The following is a 27,755-nucleotide window of genomic DNA, read 5'->3' as shown; positions in this document are numbered from 1 at the left end:
TGCTCAGACTGTGGGATGGGATTCATTCGGTCATCCAACCTATTGCTACACCAACGAGTTCACACTGGGGAGAGACCGTTCACCTGCTCACTCTGTGGGAAGAGATTCACTTTCTCATCTAAACTGAAGGTACATCAGCGAGTTCACACTGGAGAGAGGCCGTTCACCTGTTTAGACTGCGGGAAGGGATTCACTCGTTCATCTCAACTGACAGAACATCAGCGAGTTCACACTATGGAGAGGCTGTTCACCTGCTCAGACTGTGGTATGGGATTCACTCGGTCATCCAACCTGTTGGTACACCAGCGAGTTCACACTGGGGAGAGGCCGTTCACCTGCTCACTCTGTGGGAAAGGATTCACCTTATTATTTCACCTACTGAGACACCAGTCAGTTCACACTGGGGAGAGTTCATTCTCCTGCTCAGTGTGTGGGAAGACTTTCACTCAGTCATCCAACCTACAGAGTCACCAACGAGTTCACACTGGGGAGAAGCCGTTCACCTGCTCAGAATGTGGGAAAGGATTCACTTTCTTATCTTCCCTGTGGAGACATCAGTCAGTTCACACCAGGGAGAGGCTGTTCACCTGCTCTGTCTGTGGGAAGGGATTCACTCGGTCATCCGACCTACAGAGTCATCAACGAGTTCACACTGGGGAGAGGCCTTTCACCTGCTCAGACTGTGGAAAGGGATTCACTCAGTCATCCAACTTATTGACACACCAGTCACTTCACACTGGGGAGAGGCCATTCATCTGCTCAGAATGTGGGAAGGGATTCACTCGGTCATCTCATCTACTAAAACACCAGCAAGTTCACACTGGGTAGAGGCCAATCACCTGCTTAGACTTTGGGAAGAGATTCTCTCAGCCATCTCCGCTAAATCGCTAAATGTGCATCATTGAGTTCACACAGGGGAGCGTCTGTTCACCTGCCGTGAATGTGGGAAGTGATTCACTTAATAATCTAACCTTGTGACACACTACCGGGTTTACAATGGGTAGAAAGTTTCAATAAGCTGCATGCTGGATATTTGTCCATCACCATTGCTGAATGCAATTTCGAGAGTGACTGTCGGTGCTGAACTCGGCAATTATTGCTGCTGCTCACCACACCCAGTTCTGCACCCTGGTCACTGGGCATGGGAGCAGTTTCTTCTGCTGCACATTCACCTTTAATGGGACTGGAGTTTAATATTCTGAATCTGAGACAAATAAATCAGTTCTATTTTAAACTCTGTCTCTGGTACTTAGTGAATTTATAACACACCTAGTGTACAGTAGAGAGTCAACTCAGGCTGGCTGGACCCTGCCAGTGATTCTATTCCACGACAGTCCTTTTGAATCCTCCCCTATTGTTCATCTCTCGCTCTCCCTGTGGTGATGGGTGACGAGGTTTCCCTTGAATTCTCTGCAGACTGAAGAAGTCGAGCTGACTGCAGTTCTGTCTGAGATGTTCTTCGCCCCTCTAATCTCTGTGCTGAGAAGCATGACATTGGTAGTTAACGTCCTTATTCAGGGCTCATTTCCACATTATGGGTCATTTTCCCTGCTTCTAAAGGGTTGTTAGAAAACACCACTGTCCTCTAAAGACTGAAAGCAGAATGGGAAACCATTAGTTGGATGTTCAATGGAGCAGGGTCAGAAACCAGAGGCGGGTCTGCGCAGGGCAGAGTTTGGGGCTGTGGACGATGGTCGGGGTAAGAACGTATGATGAGGAGAAGGGAATCAGCAGCGTGGTGTGGCAACGAATGAGTAGCAACATTTCAAAGCTGATTGGCAGAGAAAATAATTTGGTTCTCTGACTGATGACACAAACAATACCTGAGGTGAGGTGCTCCACTGGTCGAGGGATGTGTGTTGGGAATGGTTATATCTATTGAGGGAGTTGTTCCTGCTTGTTTATCCTGTAATATTATATCGAGATGGTTATTATGTCTGATTGTCCTATCTGTAATAATCTATTGATTATCTATAATTTGTAAGATTTTTACTCTAAAACTGGATCAGGCTTGAATTTATAGTGGTCAGTCATGAGCTTAAAGCAAGATTTTGCTGAATTATGTTTGCCACTTGATTGTACCTTTGTAAGTAATCAGATTGAGTTAAACTGCTGCAGGATCCCAGAAAGTGTTGGATTTTGTCTGGTTTCTCCTGGCATTTTCTGCATTCATCACCTTGTTTGTTAGTCTTTTATGTATTTTTGATCATTTTTGTGTTAACCACCCTGTCCTGTATTTCTGCAAGGAACCTCTCTTTCTGTGAAGACGTCTGCCACTTTGGGTCGGGCGTTTGATGCTTCCTTGACGAACATCTCGTCTGCTCAGATCATTGGGGTGTATTCCATGGAGGGTCATAATCATTCCACTGGTTAACATTTTCTTCAATACCGGTGATTCATTTTTCTGAGTTGGCCTCTCATTTAAGTTTCCTGGTGTGTACTTCATATCACAATTGTATATGCTTGCATGGAGTGCTGAATCCTGCTTATTTTTGAAGAAAATATATATTTAGGAATTTTATCTGAAAGTTTTGTTATGAAAGTTGTTAATGTCTGTAATTCCTCATTCTCCTTCTGTCCTAGGTGGTGTTGATCCAAGTCTGTTTCAGTGCAGATACTGTTTTCTAAATTTGTCATTTCAGTTATTATTTTTCTTTGTAAAGTTCCATTTCAGAATGGGAGCAAGATATTTTTCCAAAAGAATACGTTTCGTTGAGGAGAATATACTCTTCGGTGATATTTCACTTCACTTCCTCCCCCTTACATTTCATATCTCACTTCTCATCTCTTTCTCCCCCAAAAATGCCAATACTTCAAGAGTATCGGGGCAGAAGTGAGAATAGGTACTATTACTAAGGAGAAAATTTGCTTTGGAAGCTGAAATGCCTGGAGGTAGGTAAAACTCCTGGACCAGACAGTGTACACCCCAGGGTTCAGAAAATGGTAGGTGAAGAGATTGTGAAGGCATTAAAGTCATAGAACACTACAATCTAGTCTGAGCCAAAGTATTCATCCAACAACCTCCATTCCCTTCCATCCATACACCCATCCAAACTTGGCTTAAATGTTGAAATCGCCCCTGCCACTTGCTCTGGCAGCCCATTCCACATTCTCACCACCTTTGAGGGAAGAAGTTCCCCCTCATGTTTATCTTCAAGAATGGGCCATGACCTTTCAAAAATCACTAGACTTGGGAATGGTATTGGCAGGCTCAAAGGTTGCAAATGTCACTCCATTTTTTAAGAAGGAAGGGAAGCAGAAGAACAGATATTATATGACAGTTTCTGACCTCAGTGGTTGGAGTCCATTAAAGATGATTTTTCGGGGTACTTGGCACATGATAATTTCGGCTAAAGTCATCATGGTTTCCTGGAGGGAAAATCTTGTCTTGGAAATCTGTTGGAATTCTTTGATGAAATAACAGGCAGGATAGACAAAGGAGAGGCAGTGGATGTTGTTTGCTTGGATTGTCAGACGGTCTTGCACAAGGTCTTGCACCCATGCGCCTGCTTAACAAGATCACAGCTCATGGTGTTACAGGAAAGATACTTCCATCGATTGGAGATTGGTCTACTGGCAGGAGGCAAAGACTCAGAACAATGCGAACCTATTCTGTTTGCTGCCAGTAAATAATGACATTCCGCTGGGGTCAGGATTGAGACCGCTTATTTTCCTGTTAGATATCAACGATCTGGATGACAGAATTGATGGCTTGGTGACCAGCTTTGCAGTTAATACAAAGATAGGTGCCGGACAGGTAGCTTAGAGCTAAGCGGCTGTCTAATGAAGGACTCGGACAGGTTTGGAGAACAAACAATGAAGTGGCAGATGACATACAGTGTAGGAACTGCAGTCTACAGTCAGGTACTCAGGTTCACGCAGCATAGTGCTGCATGAACATTATTAGCAAAACACTCCGATACAATACGGGTTTCATTTTGTCACAGACAACAATGCCATTTTGGTATTACAAGTAAACAACATTTCCATAGTGGTCGAGAAGCTTCCAAACACCCCGGGCCACCTGTGAAAACCCTTCCACATAGATGGAACCTTATCCCCCTTTTAAGTTTAAATACAAGGATAAATACCATAAAATTAATATTCCCCCTCGGTTACTTTACCTTTTCCAGTCTTTACCTGTGGAGGTGGACGATAATCAATTCAGGGAACGGCACAAATGGATTTCCCACTTTATTTGGTAAGGAAAGAAACCTAGATCCGATTTAACACCTTCCAGTTAGGAAAGGAAGGAGGAGGTATAGCACTTACTTGCTTGAGAAATTATTTTTATGCTTCACAGATAACCCCTCTGTTGTATTGGTGTAATAAGCGATACAAGGCTAGATGGAAGGAAATAGAATTTGGATTGATTGACAGTTTTCCTCTACAGGCCTCAATTGCAGACAAAGGATTGATGGCCCAATTGGAAAAGATTAAAAATTGCTTGATAAATCTCACACTAAATGTATGGCAGAAGGTGGCTAATTCATGTGGAATCTATAACATGTTAAAACTTTTCAAATGGTGTGCTTATGATACCGAATTCCCTCCCAGCAGAAGAGTTAAAAGATTTGAACTATGGATAAAGAAAGGTCTTACAACCTACCTCTCATTCACACATAAAAGTGTATTACAAAGTTTTCAATCCCTGCAGGACAAACATGGCCTAGAACACAATGACTTTTTTAGGTACCTTCAAGTATGACACTATTTTAACCAGAATTGTAGGTATGCAGACATAGCAACAGCAGAATTAGAATTTTTCAAGATTCTGAATTCGGCTTACAGCTCAATACCAAGAAAATTATTTTCCTGATTACATAATGCCCTCTCTCATACCAAAAATGAAAACACAGCATATATTAAAGAGAAGTGGGAGAAAGAAGCTGGGTTGGTAGTTTCAGAGGAGGCTTGGGGGAAAATATTCAGCTTTCAGTGGTCTTCGACTAACTCTTTGATTTGGAGAGAATAGTGTTGGAAAAATATTATAAGATACTTCAAGACCACATGCTAGGAAAAATATAAAGACACAAACATGGCAAGTTGGAGAAGGTGTGGCTCCAAGGCAAATCATTTCCATATTTTTTGGGATTGCCCTAAATTAAGTTTATATTGGAAAGGTATTCACAGAACATTAGTTAAGGTATTTAAGACCCAGATACCTCTGAACTTTGAGACTCTCTATTTGGGGCATGTATTGTTTTTGGAACAGAAGGAGATATGACGCTGCTGCCGGCCCTTTTAGCGGCAAGTATGAAATCAATCACCAGGAAGTGGCTAAATCCAACATCACCGACATTAGAAGATTGGCACGAAATTATTTTGGAGATGTTTAAAATAGAAATGATGACTTACTCTCTGAGAAATCAAAAATTAAAAAAAAATATCAAATTTGGAATAAATGGATTGAATTTATAACCCCAAAGCGAGCAGACTTTAGATGACTCTCTTAATGGTTTGTACTGCTTTCCCTATCAACATCGTAATAGTGTTAACGTAAGCTCCCTTGGTTCGAATGTTCACTATTCTGTTTCTGGAAAACGAGGAATTAACACAAGCAAAGAAAAGGATTTGAGAGAAAAATATGATAAAATGAAGTAAATATGTACACAGAGATTGGATAAGTATGTTTGTGGGTAGGAACAAACATAAACACCTATGAAGGAAACTACATAGGGTTACACACAATATTTTGGAACAGAAAGAAATGGACCAGAAGAGATACATGGAGATTATTATTCATACAGTACTATTACTATTTTGAACAACTATTATTATTATCTAGTTTAATAGAGTGGAATTACAACTGCGCATAAATATCTATTTAAATGCCTAATTATTTTTATATCATCTCAGTGTGTACTTGTGAATATATAAATATATATAGATTTATACATGTATAAAAAATGGAAAAAGGTTTTATATGTAAAAAGTTGGTGTAATACTTGCAAATACCTCATCCAAATAAAAATTAAATTAAAAAAAGGAAAACTCCCATTTCGTGGACTCTGAACTGATTCTTGCTCTTGGATAATCTAATCAGAGCATCCACCCTGGCGCATTCAGACCACAGCTGACCCGAGAAGGACACTGGGTGAATGTGGACACAGGAAGAAGCTTCAGGTGATCATCTGCTAAACCTGAGACCATTCTCAAACAAGCAGCCGTTTGTTATGTAAAGGGCGTGGACTCTGAACTGACTCCTGACTCTGGGACAATCTAATCAGAACAATAAACCTGAGACCATTCTCAGAGGAGTAGATACTGATTATGTAAAATGCCAGACCTACCAAACAAGCAATCTGTAGTCTCGTTCGGTTGCCTCTGTCTGCCTGGGCTGCCTCATTGAACTGGATGTAAAGACCCAGATACACAAGGCTGGGGTGGGCAGAGCCATGAAACAATGTCGGCTGTTGCCCTGTACAATGACCAGTAAGAAGGTGACCCAGGTAGGTCAGGATAGAGATCCAGTGGTTCAATTTGTGAGGAGCAGTAGAAGACTCGGGAACTCCAAATAGACAGGGGCGATAACCCTCCCGCAGCCAGAGACCAACCATGATGAATAGGGAGGACCCCACGGACACGTGGAGATCGGGATCACGACGGCAGCGTAGACTCCTTTCCCGAGTAATACCTTTTCTCTTCATTGACTGTTTATGGAGTGTCAGGGGTTCTGGTAGAATGCACACAGGTAGACAGCGTGTGAACCTACGCGCTTTATAGTTGAAATAATAAAATTTACTTGTTGGTAAATACAAACTCTCTGTACCTCACTGATCATTATTACAAGGGATGATCAGCGGTATCCCTCATTAAAGTTGCTCACCACCAGGACATGCCCTCTGCACAGTGTTACCATCGGGAAGGAGATACAGGAGCCTGAAAGCTCACGCTCAGAGATTCAGGAACTGCTTCTTTCCCTCCGCCACCTGTAACTCAGTTTTTTTTTCCTCTATATTTATTTATCCTGTATTTCATTTTACTGCTGCCGAAAAGTTAACAAATTTCACGACAAATGCCTGTGATATTCAACCTGGTTCTGATTCAGATGCAGGAGGGTTGTGTTAGATTGAATTTAAATTAGTTGAAAGACAATGAGAGGTATTGATCGTGTGGACAGTCAGAGGCTTTTTCCCCAGGAGTGAAGTGGCTAGCACGAGAGGGCATAATTTTAAGGTGCTTGGAAGCAAGTACAAAGGAGATATCAGGGATAAGATTCTTTTCCGCAGAGAGTGGTGAGCGTGTGGAATCGGCTGCCGGCAGCTGTGGTGGAGGCGGAAATGATAGGGTCTTTTATGGGACTCATGGATGGATACATGGAGCTCAGCAAAATAGACGACTATGGGTAAGCCTAGGTAATTCTCAGGTAGGGACATGATCGTTACAGCCTTGTGGGCCGAAGGGCCTGAATTGTGCTGTATGATTTCTAGGTTTCTATGTTACTAAGGCGATAAGAAGTGAGGTTTGTCTGATTCCGAATGGGAAAAGGGAGAGAAAGAGAGGTGATCACACTTTGGTCAGCCTTGACATCAGTGAATTAACTCAGTTAACGATACAGAAGGAGGTCACTGATGCACCTAGTTTAATGCTGGAGACTTCCTGCAGCACTGGCAAGGCCTCAGTTGGAGTATTGTGAGCGGTGTTGGGCACATTAACCTGAAAAGATGTGTTGAAGCTAAAAAGGGTTTCATTCACGAAAATGATTCCAGGATTGAACGTCTTGTCCTATGAAAAGCGTTGGAGGGCTCTGAGCCTGTACTGACCGGAATTCAGAAGAATAAGGGGTGACCTCATTGAAACCTATCGAATGATGAAAGGCCTTGACAGAGTGGATGCAGAAAGGATGTTTTCTCCGGGGAGAGAGTCCAGGATCAGAGGACACAGCCTCAGAATAGAGGAACGCTCTTTAAGTCCGGTAAAGAGGATGGATTTTTTTTTAGCCAGAGAACTGTGCGTTTGTGGAAGTCTTTGCCAGTCGCAGCTGCGGAGGCCACGTTTTTAGGGATATTGAAGGCAGCAAGTGATAGATTTTTCATTGTTCGGGGCAGGAAGGGATACGGGGAGAAGGCAAGAGATCGGTGCTGAAAGGAAAATTGGATCAGCCATGATGAAATGGCGGAGCAGACTCGATGGCCAAATGGAGTAATTCTGCGCCTGTATCTCATGGTCTTACCTTCTTCGCGCTGACTATCACTTGGACCGTCTCGTTAACTTTGTTTCCTGTATTGTTTCGATATCTACACATAAATCGCCCGTCATCTGTGTACGCAGTTACCTTTGAAGGCTCCTGGTGAACCCATCTCCATCAGAGCATCAGAGAGCTCCATCCAAATCACAGCCCCTGATACTTTGTGAGACATGTCGTGATGTTCCAGTCACCGTCAATCTCTCCCTCTCAGACCACGACGCCTCCACCAGCATGTCGTCATATTGACACCAACTCAAATGTTTCACGTTGTTTGTAAAATCAGACCTGAACTGTGTTTGTACTCAGGGTAAACTCCGCTTCTCAAGTGTCCACGCTGACTTCCGTGTACTTCCTAAACTACTGGACCTGCTACCGGACGCAACATCCAGGCAAAAGTCAAGATTTCTATAGCAGCTGACATCTCTTGGAGGACTGGGTCAGGCATAATCTGAAAGGAAAAACAATTTGTCAACGTTTCTGAACGAAACCATCCGGGCCTGGTAAATGCAGGGGTTTTTGGGATGAGCCGAGTTTCTCTACAAGATCTACCCATATCTTCACTCCGCGGTCTCACCATTCTGTAGATATCATTATCTGCCTGTCCCCATCACATTCCTTTACCACTATTTTAGTTGTGTTCTATAAGTTCTTCAAGGCCTGTGGATACATTCTTCGAAATAAACTCCCATTCTCCCGATAGACGCACAAATTCTCACAGACAAGTTTTCATATGAAGGTTTTCACACAGATGTTGTTTTGGACCGAGGTCCCGATTCACCTCCAATCTCCGTCAAGCACATTGCAGGCTGCTTGGGGCTACCTCCTGTCATTCCTCAGGCTTCTACCCTCACACTAATGGACAGGCTGAGAAGACGAACCAAGACCTGGAACAGGTTCTTCTCTGCCTCTCTCCTCTTGGAGTAACCATTTAATCTGGGCCGAGTTCACCCACAGCACCCTTCAGCATTCACCACTGGGTATGACCCAGTTCGTGTCACATTGAGTTTCTGCCCGCTCTGTCTCCTGATCAGGAATTAGATGTCGGGTTGCCCTCCGCAGAATAACTTGTTTAAAGGTGTCTCAAGGGCAAAGGATTCTGAAAGAAAGTTCAGCCCGGCAGCAGGCCAAGGCCAACAGACAAAGGCGGTTTGGCCCCTCTTTCAATATTGATTAGCGGGTCTCTGTTCAAGTAAAGTTCGTCCACTCAAACCTGAATCACGAAAACTAGCCCCTCGCTTTATCGGCCTCTTTAAAGTCAGAAGGAAAACTGTCCTGGCAACATATATATCACGTCCTCCTTCTTCTCTAAAAATTCACTCCGCCTATCGGGATTTAAACTTTTACGTTGTCCCTATTTGGCCCCGAATCGGAAGACTCACATGCCTTTCCCTCCACGCCACGACACCGCCACCCCCCCCCCCCCCGCCACCCCTCACTACCGAGGATCATCTTGCTAGTTCGGGAGGAATATTTTGGATCCTGTCCTTAATTCAGAATTCCAAAGGACATTCCAGACAGTACTGGGCCGTCAGATGCGGCCGTGGTGGGACGGGATTTGTCGCACCGTCGTGTCGGAGGTAGAGTATTCTCAGGTCTCTGTTTTTTTTCTTTGCTGTTTTGTTTGTCAGTTCTCTGAGTTTTATGAATTGTAACTCAAATGTGTTGTTGCGCTTCGGGGATTTTTATATGTTAGAGTTGTGTCTTCTATAGTTGACAATCACAATGCAATTATCCTTGGATACTTCTAATTAATTCTCCCTGAGACTTTGCAGGTATATAAGTAAATATCCATGAACCTTTGTTCCTCTTCAGATTGGTTACCTGTAAACTTGTCCCGAGTCTGGGCACAGATTCCTTCGTGCCCTGGATTATATCTAAAGGGGCAGTGCGAATTCCTGGGGCTCGGTCGGTCTGATCCTTGCCGAGTGAATTTCCGGCCGAGTTACTCCGAGCTATCCAGTGTCTATAAGTTCTACTGTGTGTGTGTGTGTGTGTGTGTGTGTGTGTGTGTTTCTCTGTCTCACTTGTTAATACAATTACCAGCCTTGTTTAACTGTTTGACCCTGCGATTGATGCACCATTACAACATCCTTCACTCTGTCCAAAACTCCAGCAGCTTTGCGCTGGGAAGCGGCCGTTCACCTGCTCCGTGTGCGCGAAGAGACTCATTCAGTTAACCCACCTGTGATGCTCCGGTGAGTTCACAATAAATAGAGGCCACATTTCTGTCCGGAGTGAGCAAAGAGTTTTACTCAATCATCCCAACTGCTGCAACACCAGCAACTTCACATCAGGGAGCCGGGAGGAGATCAAATTAGCTCCGTGTTAAATATTTAAACATCACGGTGACTGAAGGCAGCTGCAGGTTCATGAGGGACTGTTACTGTCAGAATCTGCAGTTCTAGGCTAGGTGTGAGGAGGTTAGTTCACAACAGAGGGATGGGAACCAGTGCAGAGAGACAGAGGGGTGTAAAGTGAGCGTAGAAGCAAAAAGTACAAAGGGGAAAAGTAAAAGTGGCAGGCCAACAAATCCAGGGCAAGCATTAAAAAGGGCTAAGAGAGTTGTAAAAGAGCGCCTGAAGGCTTTATATGTCAATGCAAGGAGCATTCGTAATAAGGTGGATGAATTGAAAGTGCAGATTGTTATTAATGATTATGATATAGTTGGGATCACAGAGACATGGCTCCAGGGTGACCAGGGATGGGAGCTCAACGTTCAGGGATATTCAATATTCAGGAGGGATAGACATGAAGGAAGGGGAGGTGGGGTGGCGTTGCTGGTTAAAAAAGAGATTAACGCAATAGAAAGGAAGGACATAAGCCAGGAAGATGTGGAATCGATATGGGTAGAGCTGCGTAACACTAAGGGGCAGAAGACGCTGGTGGGAGTTGTGTACAGGCCACCTAACAGTAGTAGTGAGGTCGGAGATGGTATTAAACAGGAAATTAGAAATGTGTGCAATAAAGGAACAGCAGTTATAATGGGTGACTTCAATCTACATGTAGACTGGGTGAACCAAATTGGTAAAGGTGCTGAGGAAGAGGATTTCTTGGAATGTATGCGGGATGGTTTTTTGAACCAACATGTCGAGGAACCGACTAGAGAGCAGGCTATTCTGGACTGGGTTTTGAGCAATGAGGAAGGGTTAATTAGCGATCTTGTTGTGAGAGGCCCCTTGGGTAAGAGTGACCATAATATGGTGGAATTCTTCATTAACATGGAGAGTGACGTAGTTAATTCAGAAACAAAGATTCTGAACTTAAAGAGGGGTAACTTTGAAGGTATGAGACGTGAATTAGCTAAGATAGACTGGCAAATGACACTTCAAGGATTGACGGTGGATATGCAATGGCAGGCATTTAAAGGTTGCATGGATGAACTACAACAATTGTTCATCCCAGTTTGGCAAAAGAATAAATCAAGGAAGGTAGTGCACCCGTGGCTGACAAGAGAAATTAGGGATAGTATCAATTCCAAAGAAGTAGCATACAAATTAGCCAGAGAAAGTGGCTCACCTGAGGACTGGGAGAAATTCAGAGTTCAGCAGAGGAGGAAAAAGGGCTTAATTAGGAAGGGGAAAAAAGATTATGAGAGAAAACTGGCAGAGAACATAAAAACGGACTGTAAAAGCTTTTATAGATATGTAAAAAGGAAAAGACTGATAAAGACAAATGTAGGTCTCCTGCAAACAGAAACAGGTGAATTGATTATGGGGAGCAAGGACATGGCAGACCAATTGAATAATTACTTTGGTTCTGTCTTCACTAAGGAGGACATAAATAATCTTCCAGAAATAGTAAGGGACAGAGGGTCCAGTGAGATGGAGGAACTGAGCGAAATACATGTTAGTAGGGAAGTGGTGTTAGGTAAATTGAAGGGATTGAAGGCAGATAAATCCCCGGGGCCAGATGGTCTGCATCCCAGAGTGCTTAAGGAAGTGGCCCAAGAAATAGTGGATGCATTAGTGATAATTTTTCAAAACTCGTTAGATTCTGGACTAGTTCCTGAGGATTGGAGGGTGGCTAATGTAACCCCACTTTTTAAAAAAGGAGGGAGAGAGAAACCGGGGAATTATAGGCCGGTTAGCCTAACGTCGGTGGTGGGGAAACTGCTGGAGTCAGTTATCAAGGATGTGATAACAGCACATTTGGAAAGCGGTGAAATGATCGGACAAAGTCAGCATGGATTTGTGAAAGGAAAATCATGTCTGATGAATCTCATAGAATTTTTTGAGGATGTAACTAGTAGAGTGGATAGGGGAGAACCAGTGGATGTGGTATATTTGGATTTTCAAAAGGCTTTTGACAAGGTCCCACATAGGAGATTAGTGTGCAAACTTAAAGCACACGGTATTGGGGGTAAGGTATTGGTGTGGGTGGAGAATTGGTTAGCAGACAGGAAGCAAAGAGTGGGAATAAACGGGACCTTTTCAGAATGGCAGGCGGTGACTAGTGGGGTACCGCAAGGCTCAGTGCTGGGACCCCAGTTGTTTACAATATATATTAATGACTTGGATGAGGGAATTAAATGCAGCATCTCCAAGTTTGCAGATGACACGAAGCTAGGTGGCAGTGTTAGCAGTGAGGAGGATGCTAAGAGGATGCAGGGTGACTTGGATAGGTTAGGTGAGTGGGCAAACTCATGGCAGATGCAATTTAATGTGGATAAATGTGAAGTTATCCACTTTGGTGGCAAAAATAGGAAAACAGATTATTATCTGAATGGTGGCCGATTAGGAAAAGGGGAGGTGCAACGAGACCTGGGTGTCATTATACACCAGTCATTGAAAGTGGGCATGCAGGTACAGCAGGCGGTGAAAAAGGCGAACGGTATGCTGGCATTTATAGCGAGAGGATTCGAGTACAGGAGCAGGGAGGTACTACTGCAGTTGTACAAGGCCTTGGTGAGACCACACCTGGAGTATTGTGTGCAGTTTTGGTCCCCTAATCTGAGGAAAGACATCTTTGCCATAGAGGGAGTACAAAGAAGGTTCACCAGATTGATTCCTGGGATGGCAGGTCTTTCATATGAAGAAAGACTGGATGAACTGGGCTTGTACTCGTTGGAATTTAGAAGATTGAGGGGGGATCTGATTGAAACGTATAAGATCCTAAAGGGATTGGACAGGCTAGATGCGGGAAGATTGTTCCCGATGTTGGGGAGGTCTAGAACGAGGGGTCACAGTTTGAGGATAGAGGGAAGCCTTTTAGGACCGAGGTTAGGAAAAACTTCTTCACACAGAGAGTGGTGAATCTGTGGAATTCTCTGCCACAGCAAACTGTTGAGGCCAGTTCATTAGCTATGTTTAAAAGGAAGTTAGATATGGCCCTTGTGGCTACAGGGGTCAGGGGGTATGGAGGGAAGGCTGGGTTCTGAGTTGGATGATCAGCCATGATCATAATAAATGGCGGTGCAGGCTCGAAGGGCCGAATGGCCTACTCCTGCACCTATTTTCTATGTTTCTATGTTTCTATGTTTCTTGCGGCTGCTCTTCGCACCCAGGACTGAACCCTGGTCACTGAGCATTGGAGGAGTCTGTTCTGCTGATGTTAGCCTTAAACTAGACTGGTGTTTAATATTGTGGATCTGTGAAAGATAAATCAGTTCTCTATCAAATTCCGTGTCCTAGGTGCTTACTGTCTCTACTACACTCACATTGTACACTGGAGAGGCCACTCGGCCCATCTGATCCCTGCCCATGTTTCTGTTCCATATCAGTATTTTAAAATCCATCCCTGCCGTCCCCCTCTCACTCTCTCTGTGATGACAGATTGCAACTAGTCACCAGTCCGTGGGAGAAGAGATTTCCCTTGAATGTCATAGAATCATAGAAACCTACAGGACATTACAGACCCTTCGGTCCACAATGTTGTGCCGACCATGTAACCTACTCTAGAAAACACCTAGAATTACCCTACCTCATAGCTCTCTATTTTCCTAAGCTCCATGTACCTATCTGAGATTCTCTTAAAGGACCCTATTGTATCCGCCTCTACCACTGTCACGGGCAGTGCATTCCACACACCCACCACTCTTTGTGTAAAAAAAACTTACCACTGACATCTCCCTTGCAACTACTTACTTTAAACTTACCCCTTGTGTTAGCAATTTCCGTCCTGGGAAAAAGCCTCTGGCTACTCTCACGACCAATGGCTCTTATCACCTTCTCCACCTGCATGAATTTCCTGCATGTTTTTCTCCAGACTGAATAAGATGATGAGCTCACTGTGGTGTTGACGTTCCCCAGGGGTCCGGCCGAAGGTGGTTAAACTCCTTCTTCCCTGATCTTTTGAACGTTTTGGGACATTTTCACTCATTTCAAAGGACTGTGCTTCAGACAGCTGGGCTGTTGCAATGCGCCTCTAAAGTCTGACAGCAGACGAGTGAGTGAATCTTCGATGGAGCAGAGTCGGAAACCAAAGTGTTGCCAGCATGAGTCAGTGCTTTGGGGCTCCAGAGAGATATGGGGTCTAGAGTTTACGAGGAGGAGTAGGAAGAGGAATCAGGCCAAAAAGATGTGCCTGCAGATGAAAGAACAGAAACATTTGGAAACTGATTTTTAAAAAAATGCAAAACACTGGAGGAAATCAGCAGATCAGGCAGCAAATGTGGAGAGGAATAAACAGACAACGTGTAGGCCGAGCTCCTTCAGAATTCCTAGACTATGTACTCCTCTGCTTCGCTGCTGCCTGGACTGCAGAGTTCCTCCAGCATTTTGTGTGTGTGTGTGTGCGTCTCCGTATTTCCAGCAACTGCAGAATCTCTTGTGTTTTATATCTGCCTTTGTAAGAGGATTGTACTTTGGCATTAGATACACTTTGATATTGAGTATATTGTTTATTGGAGCCGCTTTCTCCGTTAAAACAGCTGCTGAGTTTTCTATACAGACACTAAAAAACTGAGATATGGACATGGAACCAGTGTTTGAAAAAACTGTTAATGGCACGGTGATTACCCATAAAGCATTGCGTTATAAATTTCGCCGGCGCTGAGGCATCGATCAAGTGCGCAGGCTTCAAGGTTGATGACGTTGGTGAATATCACGCATGCGCGCAGTACACGAAGGCCTCGGCATCACGGCTGCGGGATCGGCCGCAGGTAAGCGAGAATCTCGGGTAGTTGCTGTGACTCCGGACTCCGTGACCCGCAATCCCGGGACAGTCCTGCTCTCTTCCCTCTCTCTCAGCCCCACCATCCGTACACGGGCCCCGGGGAGCTTCCGGCTGATGAGGGAATGGGAACCGATGGATCTCTCAGACAGAGCTGAGCTCCAGCTGTCTAAATGCAAGGATCGGGAACTCGGAGAAAGGGAACAAAATCTTTTACATCAGCTGTTGAGAAAATCACCTTTGTTCTGCCTCCAGTCACAAACAAGAGAAAATCTGCAGATGCTGGAAATCCAAGCAACACACACAAATTGCTGGAGGAACTCAGCATTAGTACTCTTTTCCATAGATGCTGCCTGGCCTGCTGAGTTCCTCCAGCATTTTGTGTCTGTTGCTTGTTCTACCTCCTCTTGTTCTGGACTTTTCTACCCGTAAGAACATGTTTTGACCCATTCTCTCTGGGTACATAATGATATCAAACACCTTTGCCCTGGGCAACAAGTAGCTTTCACATCACAAATGTGCCAGACTCCAATGAGACAGACTACTGCCCTTCCCTTCATATTCACTGGCATTGCCATCACTGAGTTCACCGTCAGTCACCTGGGGGAGGGTTCAGGGGAAATATTTATGTACAATACAGAAACTGGTGTTACCTGTGTGTATTGTGGTGATGCAAAAGTTGCTGGAGAATTTGCAAGTGGGAAGTAGTGGAGTGTTAGTTGGAAATCTGACCTTTTTAAGAGTCATTTAGCAAGCAAATCACATATGGACAGTGTGGAACAGCTGTGGAGAGAAAATCCTTCATTACCCGCTACAGGCCTACTATACAGGTTGTGTGAGAGTGCAGATGAACTTGATCAAACCCAGAGGACATCAAAGTTCTTATTGACAGTGATTTGCTAGCTGTTAAAATGAATACCTCTCTATTTAAAGTTCACTCTGCCCATGTTGTCACTGGGTAAAAAAAATGCACGGTAAAAGCTTTATGTGCACACTGGTCATTACAAATTATTGGGGACATTGGTGGGAAGGTGGGAAGACCTCCAGTGTCCCCGATGCCCTCACCTACAAGATGTGCATCCAGCTGCAGCTTGTAACCCTGCAATTTACGGAGTTTGAACTTGAAATGGATGAATTCCAGATCATCCAGGAGTCGGGATGGGGTGGGGGGCATTGGGATAGATGTAACGTGAAGAGAGATGAGTTACACCCAAGGTGCAGGACACAGGAAATTGGGTGAGAGTCAGGAAGGGGAATGAGGTTAAATGGCCAACGCAGAGTACTCTTGTGTCCATCCCACACAACAACAGGTGGATCCACTTTAGAAACTGTTGGGGGGATCACTGACAGAGGAAAGTCAAAGGGGTGATAGGGGATCCGTTAGTGAGGGGAACAGAACAAGAGGGGATTAATATCCCAGTGGTAAGGCTCGCTAGTGCTAGTGTGGGGAGAGAGGGTGATGTGGTTAAAATAAGTTGTAGGGGGAATGGGAGCCAGAGTGACAGAACAGATAGTGGGGAGGGTGAATTGTATTGAATTGACTTTATTACATACATCCTTCATATACATGAGGAGTAGAAATCTTTACGTTATGTCTCCATCTAAATGTGCAATGTGTAATTTATAGTCATTTATAATAAATAGTTTGTACATAGGACAGTCAGTATAACATAGAAATGCAATTGTATCAGCATGAATTAATCAGTCTGATGGCCTGGTGGAAGATGATGTCCCGGAGCCTGTTGGTCCTTTTGCTGTGGTACCGTTTCCTGGATGGTAGCAGCAGGAACAGTTTGTGGTTGTGGTGAATTGGGTCCCCAATATCCTTCAGGCCCTTTTTACACACCTGTCTCTGTAAATGTCCTGAATAGTGGGAAGTTCACATCTACAGATGTGCTGGGCTGTCCGCACCACTCTCTGCAGGTTCCTGCGATTAAGGGAAGTACAGTTCCCATACCAGGCAGTGATGCAGCCGGTCAGGATGCTCTCAATTGTGTCCCTGTAGAAAGTTCTTAGGATTTGGGGCCCAACCCAAACTTCTTCAACCGTCTGAGGTGAAAGAGGTGCTGTTGTGCTCTTTTCACAACACAGCCGGTATGTACAGACCATGTGAGATCCTCGGTGATGTTTATGCTGAGGAACTTAAAGCTGTTCACCCTCTCAACCCCAGATCCATTGATGTCAATAGGGGTTAGCCTGTCTCCATTCCTCCTGTCATCCACAATCAGCTCCTTTGTTTTTGTGACAATGAGGGAGAGTTTGTTTTCTTGACACCAGTCAGATGTTGTTTAGACCTCAGATAGAGTCAGCAATCAAATGGTTGAGCATGGTGCGATGAATGTGCTGAGCTGTGTATATCACAATGCAAGAAGCATCGTAGGAAAGTCAGATGAGCTCAGGACAGGGAATTATGATATTGTACCTTTGTTTTCAAGAGATATTTCGGCCCCGGTTATTTTGTTACTCTAAATGCCTCAGACTGTTGGGTGCTCCAAGACTCATTAATGACTACAATATCATAATTCCACCCCCTGAGCTCATCTGACTTTTTTTTCTAATCGTCTTCTGTTGGTTTCTAAAAGCTACCCAATAGTTTTTGCTCTTTTGTTTGCCCTTTCTTTTGCTTTTATGTTGGCTTTGGCTTCTCATTCCAGCCACGGTTGTGTCCTCCTGCCTTTCCAATGCTTCCACTTCTTTGGGATGTATCTCTCACTCAGCTCCCGAATTGCTCCCAGAAACTCCAGCCATTGCTGCGTCGTTGTCACTCCTACCTTTTCCCTTCCAAACAAGTTTGTCCAGCTTGTCTGTCATAAAAATATGGAGTAGTTCAGTACGGAAACAGGGTATTTGACCCATCTAGTCAATGGTGAAAAGAGCTTTTCCACATGTTCCCATTACATTTTCTCCTTCCCCACTTTCCCATGACCTCTGGTTGTCATCCCTCCCAACCTCAGTGGAAAAAGCTGCTTGCATTTACCCGATCTATACCCTTATAATTTTGTATACTTCTAACAAATCTTCAAAGCAATATATCATTTCTTTGTTTATGTTTGGAGCCTTTTTTAGGTGTATAAGATGATGAGGGGTAGTGATCGTGTGGATAGCCAGAGGTTTTTCCCCAGGGTTGAAATGGCTAACACGAGGGGGCATAGTTTTAAAGTGATTGGAAATAGATACTGCGGGGATGTCAGGGGTAAGTTTTTTTACACACAGAGTGGTGGGTGTGTGGGATGCACTGCCAGCGGTGGTGGTAGAGGCAGATACAATAGGGTCTTTTAACAGTCTCTTAGATAGGTACACGGACCTCAGTAAAATAGAGGGCTATGTGCTAGGGAAATTCCAGGCAGTTTCTAGAGTAAGTTATATGGTTGGCAGAACATTGTGGGCTGAATGGCCTGGAGTATGCTGTAGATTTCTCTGCTCTATGTTGAAGAGCGAACTGACTTTGGCTATCCTACAATCCTGTGATAACTCCCCTGTCACTAAGGATGATTTAGTTATATCTGCTAGGGCCCCAACGATTTCTGCACTGCCTCCCGTGGGGTCCAAGGGAGCACCTTGTCATGCCCTAGAGATTTATCCACCCTAATCTGCCTCAGGATGGCAATCACCTCCTCTTCTTTAATCCGTACAGGGTCCACGATTTTAATGCCGCTTTTCCACAATCCCATAGACCCTGTGTCCATCTCCTGAGTAAATGAGATGAAAAATATATTTGAGATAGAACCAAAGAACCATAGAAACTACAGCACAGAAACAGGCCCTTTGGCCCTTCTTGGCTGTGCCGAACCATTTTCTGCCTAGTCCCACTGACCTGCACACGGACCATATCCCTCCATACACCTCCCATCCATGTATCTGTCCAATTTATTCTTAAATGTTAAAAAAGAACCCACATTTACCACCTCGTCTGGCAGCTCATTCCATACTCAGATCTCCCCCATCTGCTTTGGTTCCACACGTGGTTTGCCATTCCGGTCTTCCAGAGGACCAATTTTGTGCATTGCAGTCCCTTTGCTCTTAATCTATCTCCAGAATCCCTGAGGATTATCCTTCATCTTTTCTGCAAGGGGAATCTCATGCCTTGTAGCCATCCTGATTTATTTCTTATGTGTTCTCTTGCATTTCTTAAACTCCATAAGAACCTACCTGCCTGTCCCTGTTCTACAACTCCATTTTGTGCTTCACCAGGGTCTCAATATCTCTTGAAAACCAAGGTTCCCTACAGTTTCTATCTTTACCTTTTATTCTGACAGGCACATACCCGCCTTGTACTTTCAAAATTTCGGTTTGAAGGCCTCCCATTTACCAAGCGCACCTTTGCCATAAAGCAGCCTGTCCCAATCCACAGTTGCCAGATCCTAGTGTCATAATTCCAGGTGTTGATCCATGCCCTGAACACATCCGCCTTTCCTACGCTGCTCCCTGTATTGAAATATACAGGATTGAGCATATTCACTGCACCATGTTCAATGTTTTTCATTCCTGACTTTGCCTAAGGACTGAACAACATCTGTCTCCACAACACCTCTACTATCTGTTCTGTTGTTCAGGCTCCCATTCCCCTGCAACTTTAGTTTAACCCTCCCCTACCCCCTCCTCCCACCATGCAGCTCCATCACCCCTTTGGCTTTCATCTCCCAGATCAATAAAAAGGAGGCGCATACCAGGTACAGGCAGATAGGAACAAATGGGTAATTATGAAGTACAGGAAATTCAGGTGAACACTTATGAAAGAAATAAAAGAAGGCATGACTTTGCCCCAGCAGACAAGGTGAAGGAGAATCCTCATGGATTCTACAGATATGTTAAGTGCGAAAAGATGGCAAGGGGAAAAATTAATTCTCTGGAAGGTCAGAATGGTAATCAATATGAGGAGACAAAATAGATGGGGGAGATATTTTTTTTGCTTAGGAGATATACAGGAGTTTATAGGAGTTTATAGAAGTGAGGCAAAGCAGCATCAACTTCATGGACCCTGTACAGATTACAGAGATGGAGGTGTTCGCTGTCTGAAGGCAAATTAGCGTGGATAAATCCCCAGGGCCTGACAAGTTGTTCCCTGGGACTCTGCGGCCGACAAGTGCAGAAATTGTCGGGGCCCAAGCACAGATATTTAAATCATCCTGAGTGACAGGTGAGGTACTGGAGAATTGGAGAACAGCCAATGTTGTTCCACTGTTCAAGAAAGGCTCTAAAAATAAAATAGGAAACCATACGTTGGTGAGCCTGACATCAGTAGTGGGAAAGTTATTGGAATGTGTGTGCCAGTAGAAAGTTCTTTGGATTTGGGGCCCCATCCCAAGCTTCTGGTGAAGGAGGTGCTGTTGTGCTTTTTTCACAACACAGCTGGTCTGTACAGACCATGTGAGATCGTCGGTGATGTTTATGCCGAGGAACTTAAAGCTGTTCACCCTCTCAACCCCAGATCCATTGATGTCAATAGGGGTTAGCCTGTCTCCATTCCTCCTGTCGTCCACAATCAGATCGTTTGTTTTTGTGACGATGAGGGAGAGTTTGTTTTCTTGACACTAGTCAGATGTTGTTCAGACCTCAGACAGAGTCAGCAATCAAATGGTTGAGCATGGTGCGATGAATGTGCTGAGCTGTGTATATCACAATGCAAGAAGCATCGTAGGAAAGCCAGATGAGCTCAGGACAGGGAATTATGATATTGTAGCCATTATTGGGACTTGTTTGCACCCAACAGTCTGAGGGATTTAGAGGAACAAATTTGTAGAGAGATTGCAGACCATGCCAAGAAACAAAGGTTGATTCATTAAGTGATTTTAACTTTCCATATATTGACAGGGACTCCCATACTGTAAAAGGACTAGCTGGGGTAGAATTGTCAAATGTGCCCTTAATCAGTACATAGAATTCCTGACGTAGAAGTGTGCAATGAGCTGATGATCCAGGGCTGGTGACAGAATTTAGTGATCATAATGCTATGAGATTCAAAGTAAATATGGAAAAAGTGTGGTCTGGACCATGGGTTGAGATTCTAAATTGGAGAAAGGTTAATTTTAATGGTTTCAGAAGGGATCTGACAAGTGTGGTTTGGGACAGGCGTTTTCTAGCAAAGGAGTACTTGGTAAGTGGGAGGCCTTCAGAAGTGAAATTTTGATGGTGCAGAGATTGTACGTGCCTGCAAAATAGAAGTTGAAAGGTTACTGGTGCAGGGAACCTTGGTTTTCAAGAGATACTGAGGCCCCAGATATTTTGTTCCTCTAAATGCCTCAGACTGTTGGGTGCTACCAAGACTGTTAAATAACTACAATATCATAATTCCACCCCCGAGGGCATCCAACTTTTTAGTGTGAAAAGAATGCAAGGGAAAAAACTAATTCTCTGGAAGGTCTGAATGGTAATCCATATGAGGAGACAAAATAGATGGGGGAGATCTTTTCTGCATCTGTATTTACTCAGGAGATGGACACAGAGTCTATAGAAGTGAGGCAAAGCAGCATCAACTTCATGGACCCTGTACAGATTACAGAGGTGGATGTGTTTGCTGTCTTCAGGCAAATTAACGTGGAAAACCCCCCAGGTCCTGACAAGTTGTTCCCTGGGACTCTGCGGCAGACAAGTGCAGAAATTGTCGGGGCCCATGCACAGATATTTAAATCATCCTTCGTGACAGGTGATGAACAGGTGACGGATTGCAGGACAGCCAATGTTGCTCCGCTGTTCAAGAAAGGCTCTAAAAATAAACTGGGAATTTATACATTGGTGAGCCCGACATTAGTAGTGGGAAAGTTATTGGAATGTGTGTGTAGGACACGGATATACAAGTATTTGGATCGATGTGGACTGATTAAGGATAGGCAGCAGGTCATGTCTAACCAATCTTATAGAGTCTCTCGAGGAAGTTATCAGGAAAGTGGATGAAGGCAAGGCAGTGGATGTTGTCTACATGGACTTTAGCAAGGCACTTGACAAAGTCTCATATGGGAGGTTGGTCAAGAAGGTTCAGTCACTCAACATTCAAGATGAGATAGTAAATTGGATGAGACACTGTCTTTGGGAGAAGCCAGAGTGTGGTAGCAGATGGTTGCCTCTCTGACCGGAGGCTTGTGACCAGTGGTGTGCCACAGGGATCAGTGCTGGATCTGTTACTTTTTGTCATCTATATCAGTAATCTGGATGATAGTGTGGTTAACTGGATCAGCAAATTTGTGGATGACACCAAGACTGGGGGTGTAGTGGACAGCGAGGAAGACTATCATGGCTTGCAGTGCGACCTGGACCAGATGGAAAAATGGGTGAAGAAATGCAAAATGGAATTTAATGGAGACAAGTGCGAGGTGTTGCATTTTGGTAGGACCTGGGTCTTACACAGTGAATGGTCGGTTACTGAGGGGTGCTGCAGAAGAAAGGGATCTGGGAATACATGTCCATAATTCACTGAAAGTGGTGTCACAGTTAAATAGGGACGGAAAGAAAGATTTTGGCATATTGGCCTTCATGAACCAAAGTACTGAGTACAGGAGATGAATGTTTTGTTCATGCTGCACGAGACATTGGTGAGGCCTAATTTGGGGTATCGTGTGCAGTTTTGGTCACCAACCTACAGGAAAGATGTAAAAGGGGTTGAAAGAGTTCAGAGAAAATTCACAAGGATGTTGCCAGGTCTGGAGGACTTGGGTTATTAGGAAAGATTGAACAGGTCAGGACTTTATTCCTTGGAACATAAAAGATTGAGGGGAGATTTGATGGAGGTATACCACTATTATGAGGGGTATAGATAGGGTAAATGCAAGCTGGCTTTTACCACTGAGATGGTGGGTCTACAACTAGAGGCCATGGGTTAAGGGTAAAAGGTGAAACGTTAATGGGAGCATGAGGGGAAACTTCTTCACACGGACGGTCATCCGGGTGTGGAATGAGCAGACAGCACAAGTGGTGAATGTGAGCTCAATTTCAACATTTAAGAGGTCTGCATTGGTACCTGGATGGTAGTGGTATGGGATTGGGCAGTTTAAGTAGTTCAGCACAAACTAGATGGCCCAAAGGGCTTGTTTCTCTGTTGTAATTTTCGATGACTGTGACAAGAACCTGAAATAATACAAAAATTCACTCTAAGTCCTTTTAACAGCTGTGTGGACCAACCATTCATCTCAGCAGGAATTTTTCATATGCCGTTAAAACTGTGGCACCTTAAGTTAATACAAGAAAATCCCAGTTGCACGTCAAGAAAGACTATTTGCGCGAGACTGTCTCAGTTACTGTGGGGCCATGCACCCATGTGGCTCAGCAGGAACAGGGAATAATACCAATGGAGAGAGTCATACTGAGCCAAGGAACAAACTGGAGATGGCAGAAGTGCCCCATTCTTATAGAGACAGGAAGAGCATCAGGGAATTGATGGTCATTCCAGATACCAGCACTGTGCCCAGTCAGGAGATGATTTCTCTGTCCAACTTGGGTTGAACCTCACTGTAACAGTGTGATACCAGAACAAACCTTGGCAACTCAAGTAATCTCATCTGAAATGTTGTCGTACATCCATTGATGGATTTTGTAAATCTTTTTACAGGTTAAAACGAGAAGTAATTTGTCTCCAGGAATCTCAAACACCAGTTTTGCTGTCTCTGTCCAGACATTTAAGAAGTGGAGCAAGGGATTCAATCGACCATCCTTCCTGCTCAGACAGTGGGGAGGGATTCACTCGATCATCTGACAGACTGGCACAGTCGTCATTTTATACAGGAGAAAGGCCGTTCACCTGCTCAAACAGTGGGAATCGATTCATTCGGTCATCTCAATTGAAAGTACATCAGCAAGTTCACACTGGGCAAGGCCTTTCACCTGTTCTGTGTGTGAGAAAGGATTCAGTCAGTGGTCTCACCTGTGGACACACCAGTCAGTTCACACCGGGCAGATGCTGGTCATCTGCTGAATTTCTGGGAAAGGATTCACTCAGTCGTCTGACCTAATGGCTCACCAGTGTGTTTACACCAGGGAGTGGACGTTCACCTGCTCAGACTGTGGGAAGGAATTCACTCACTCTTCCACCCTACTGGTACATCAGCGAGTTCACACTGGGGAGAAGCCGTTCACCTGCTCAGTATGTGGGAAGAGATTCACTCAGTCTTCCACCCTACTGGTACATCAGCGAGTTCACACTGGGAAGAAGCTGTTCTCCTGCTCAGTATGTGGGAATAGATTCACTCGGTCATCCCACCTACAAAGTCATCAGCGAGTTCACACTGGGGAGAAGCCGTTCACCTGCTCAGTCTGTGGGAAGAGATTCACTCAGTCTTCCACCCTACTGGTACATCAGCGAGTTCACACTGGGGAGAAGCCGTTCACCTGCTTAATCTGTCAGAAGAGATTCAGTCGGTCATCCCACCTACAGTGTCATCAGCGAGTTCACACTGGGGAGAAGCCGTTCACCTGCTCAGAATGTGGGAAGAGATTCTCTGAATCATCCCACCTACGGAGTCATCAGCGAGTTCACACTGGGGAGAAGCCGTTCACCTGCACAGAATGTGGGAAGAGATTTACTCAGTTATCCAACCTACAGAGTCATCAGCGAGTTCACACTGGGGAGAAGCCGTTCACCTGCTCAGTCTGTGGGAAGGGATTCACTCGGTCATGCGACCGACAGAGTCATCAACGAGTTCACACTGGGGAGAAGCCGTTTCCCTGCTCAGTATGTGGGAATAGATTCACTCGGTCATCCGACCTACAGATTCATCAGCGAGTTCACACTGGGGAGAAGCCATTCACCTGCTCAGTCTGTGGGAGGGGATTCACTCAATCATCCAACCTACAGAGTCATCAGCGACTTCATACTGGAGAGAAGCCGTTCACCTGCTCAGTCTGTGAGAAGAGATTCACTCACTCTTCTGCCCTTATGGTACATCAGCGAGTTCACACTGGGGAGAAGCTGTTCAGCTGCTCAGAATGTGGGAAGAGATTCACTCGATCATCCACCCTACAGAGACATCAGCGAGTTCACACTGGGGAGAAGCCATTCACCTGCAAAGAATGTGGGAAAGGGTTCACTCAGTCATCCCAACTACTGGCACACCAGTCAGTTCACAATGGGGAGTGACCGTTGTTATGAATCCCTAGGTTTCGTTTGCTGTGGACTGTCATTTTGAGAGAGAGAGAGAGAGAGAGAGATTAAGACGGCGAATCAGTCTGACTTGCATCTTGTTTACATCGCTCACAGCTTGTTTAGTTTTAACCGAGGACACAGACACTCAGAGTCAGACCGAGATAAAGGAGGAAAAATTGAAGGTTCAAAACAAGGGAACTAGTAGCCAAGGGTCACTGTTTAGAAATTTCCTCTGCCCACAAGGTTGGGTTAATTATCGATTCAGCATACGTTGAATATGTGGTTGTCACCTCGTTTGATCTATAGGAGTGGATCGGATTTGGGGTATCCTGTGAAGACCACTTATGTGTTAACCCTTGCCTGGGTGTGGTGTGGTAATTCACTTGAAGATGATACCCCTTGTGACAAGTCACTTTCGGTGATTATTCGTATGTGGATTTAGAACGACAACGGATAAATTCTACAGCGACTGTTCTCTTGTTTTACCACCGTGGAAACTGTGGAATTTGACATAATTGCCTTCACTCAACATTTACCCTGGATTACAAATATCTCTCTCTCATCACCTATTCTGTGGTTAAGCTGAACTTTCATACTTTACCGTCTCAAGACTCCAAGCCTTGTTTCCCCCGAGCTCAGTAGGGTGGGAGTTATATTTACACACATATATACACATACCACTGTTAACTATTGTTTATAGAACATAGAACATAGAATAGTACAGCACAGTACAGGCCCTTCGGCCCACAATGTTGTGCTGACCCTCAAACCCTGCCTCCCATATAAACCCCCACCTTAGATTCACCAGGCCCATGGACAGCTTCCTGTCTGCGGTTGTCAGCCAAATTAATGGTCTCCAGTCTAATAAAATGGACTCGACCTCACAGTGTAACTCGACGTGACCCTGCACCATATGTCTATCTGCACTGCACTTTCTCTGCAGCCATAATGCTTTGTTACAGTTATTGTTTTGTCGTATATCAGCTCAATGTACTGTAGTAATGTATCGATCTGTGTGGATGGTAGGTCGAGCAAGATTTTCACTGTAGCTCAGTACGTGATAAGAATAAACAAATTCCCCATTTTAATTGTGTGGAAATATTAGACAGACTGAGCTGCTTTGGAACCACAGAGGGATACTTAACTGAACTGAGGAATACAAATAAATGGAAAAGGCTTCAGTCTCGCATTACGATCTGCGGTAACTGGGATCAGGTGACCGGTGGTGGGTCTCCCAGACCAATTATCAGAATCAGGTTTAATAGCACCGGCAGATGTCATGTAATTCGTTGTCTCTGCGGCAGCAATAGAACCTAATTCATAACAATAGATTTTAACCATTGTGATTTAAAATAAGAACATACACATTAAATAGTTAAATTATATAAGTAGTACAAAATTAAAAAATGTAATAAACTATTTTAAATGTGTGGAACTATTTGACTGAATGGGTTGTTGCTTTTGAAATTCTGGAGTGAAGCTTAACTAAACGGTACTAAAGTATAACTAAACTTATGAGAAGCTCAGAAAATATAAAAGGCTAAATTCTCACATAAATGGGTCGGAGACCCAAAAACATTGGCTGCACTTCAGCAGGTACAAACAGTGGAATGAGACCTAGTCCTGGGCCTCAGCCCAGTGGTTATGATCTGAGGCCTGGGACGAGGTGAGAGTAAGCATTCGGCACGGACTAGAAGGGCCGAGATGGCCTGTTTCCGTGCTGTAATTGTTATGTGGTTATATGGAAACATGCTGAAAATATTGCAGAAAAAATCATTGTCCACCCACAACGAGAGGACGTGACAGATCCGGATCTCACTGCCTTGTCTGAATGGGTGAAAGATGAAGCTACACGGACACGTAGAGCAGTGACCCGCAGATGCTGCAGATCTGCGGGAAAATGTGAACAGGACATGGGATCGCGTGATGGGTGGAGGGTCTCCCAACTGAACCGGTCACTCTGCTCCTCGCCCCTCACACGCTGCCCGACCCATCTGCTGCATTTCCCAAATTATTCCATATTTACACCAGATACATTTTTACTTTTTCCTCCAGATCTTCCCTGTCCCTTTCCCTCCACCCCCAGGTCACAGAGTCACAGGCTCGATTCCCATCCTGATCCAACACACAATTCAGACCCAAACCGGAAATGTGCAGGTTTCATTTAAATCCATCCATGTGTATAAACACTAATTTCTATTCACATTCCTCCAGCCTCACTGGACAGGAACACTGAAACATCAAGTGAGAAACAGCAGGAGGTGGCCATTCAGCCCCTCTAACCATCAACAAGATGACGGCTGCTCTCCCATCTCAGCCACATGTTTCTACCCAATCCTCATTTCCTCGATCCCTTCGGTCCACACATCTGCCGAACTCTGTTTT

At 44.5% G+C, this 27,755-nt stretch overlaps 1 protein-coding gene across 1 annotated transcript; it reads left to right on the top strand.

The window, feature by feature from the left end:
- Window positions 1-26,822, top strand: LOC134341829 (zinc finger protein 585A-like; the record flags this gene model as incomplete). Its single annotated transcript, XM_063039762.1, has 3 exons — window positions 1-297; window positions 634-766; window positions 24,289-26,822. Coding segments are annotated over 3 exons (1,506 nt in total), but the record flags the coding sequence as incomplete, so codon positions are not given.
- Between the last annotated feature and the right edge of the window lie 933 nt (window positions 26,823-27,755).

The sequence above is a fragment of the Mobula hypostoma genome, unplaced genomic scaffold (genome assembly GCF_963921235.1).
Source record: "Mobula hypostoma unplaced genomic scaffold, sMobHyp1.1 scaffold_75, whole genome shotgun sequence".
In the NCBI taxonomy this organism is placed as follows: domain Eukaryota; kingdom Metazoa; phylum Chordata; class Chondrichthyes; order Myliobatiformes; family Myliobatidae; genus Mobula; species Mobula hypostoma.
The sequence above is the reverse complement of the archived record's forward strand: the minus strand, read 5'-3'. Positions and strand labels throughout refer to the sequence as shown.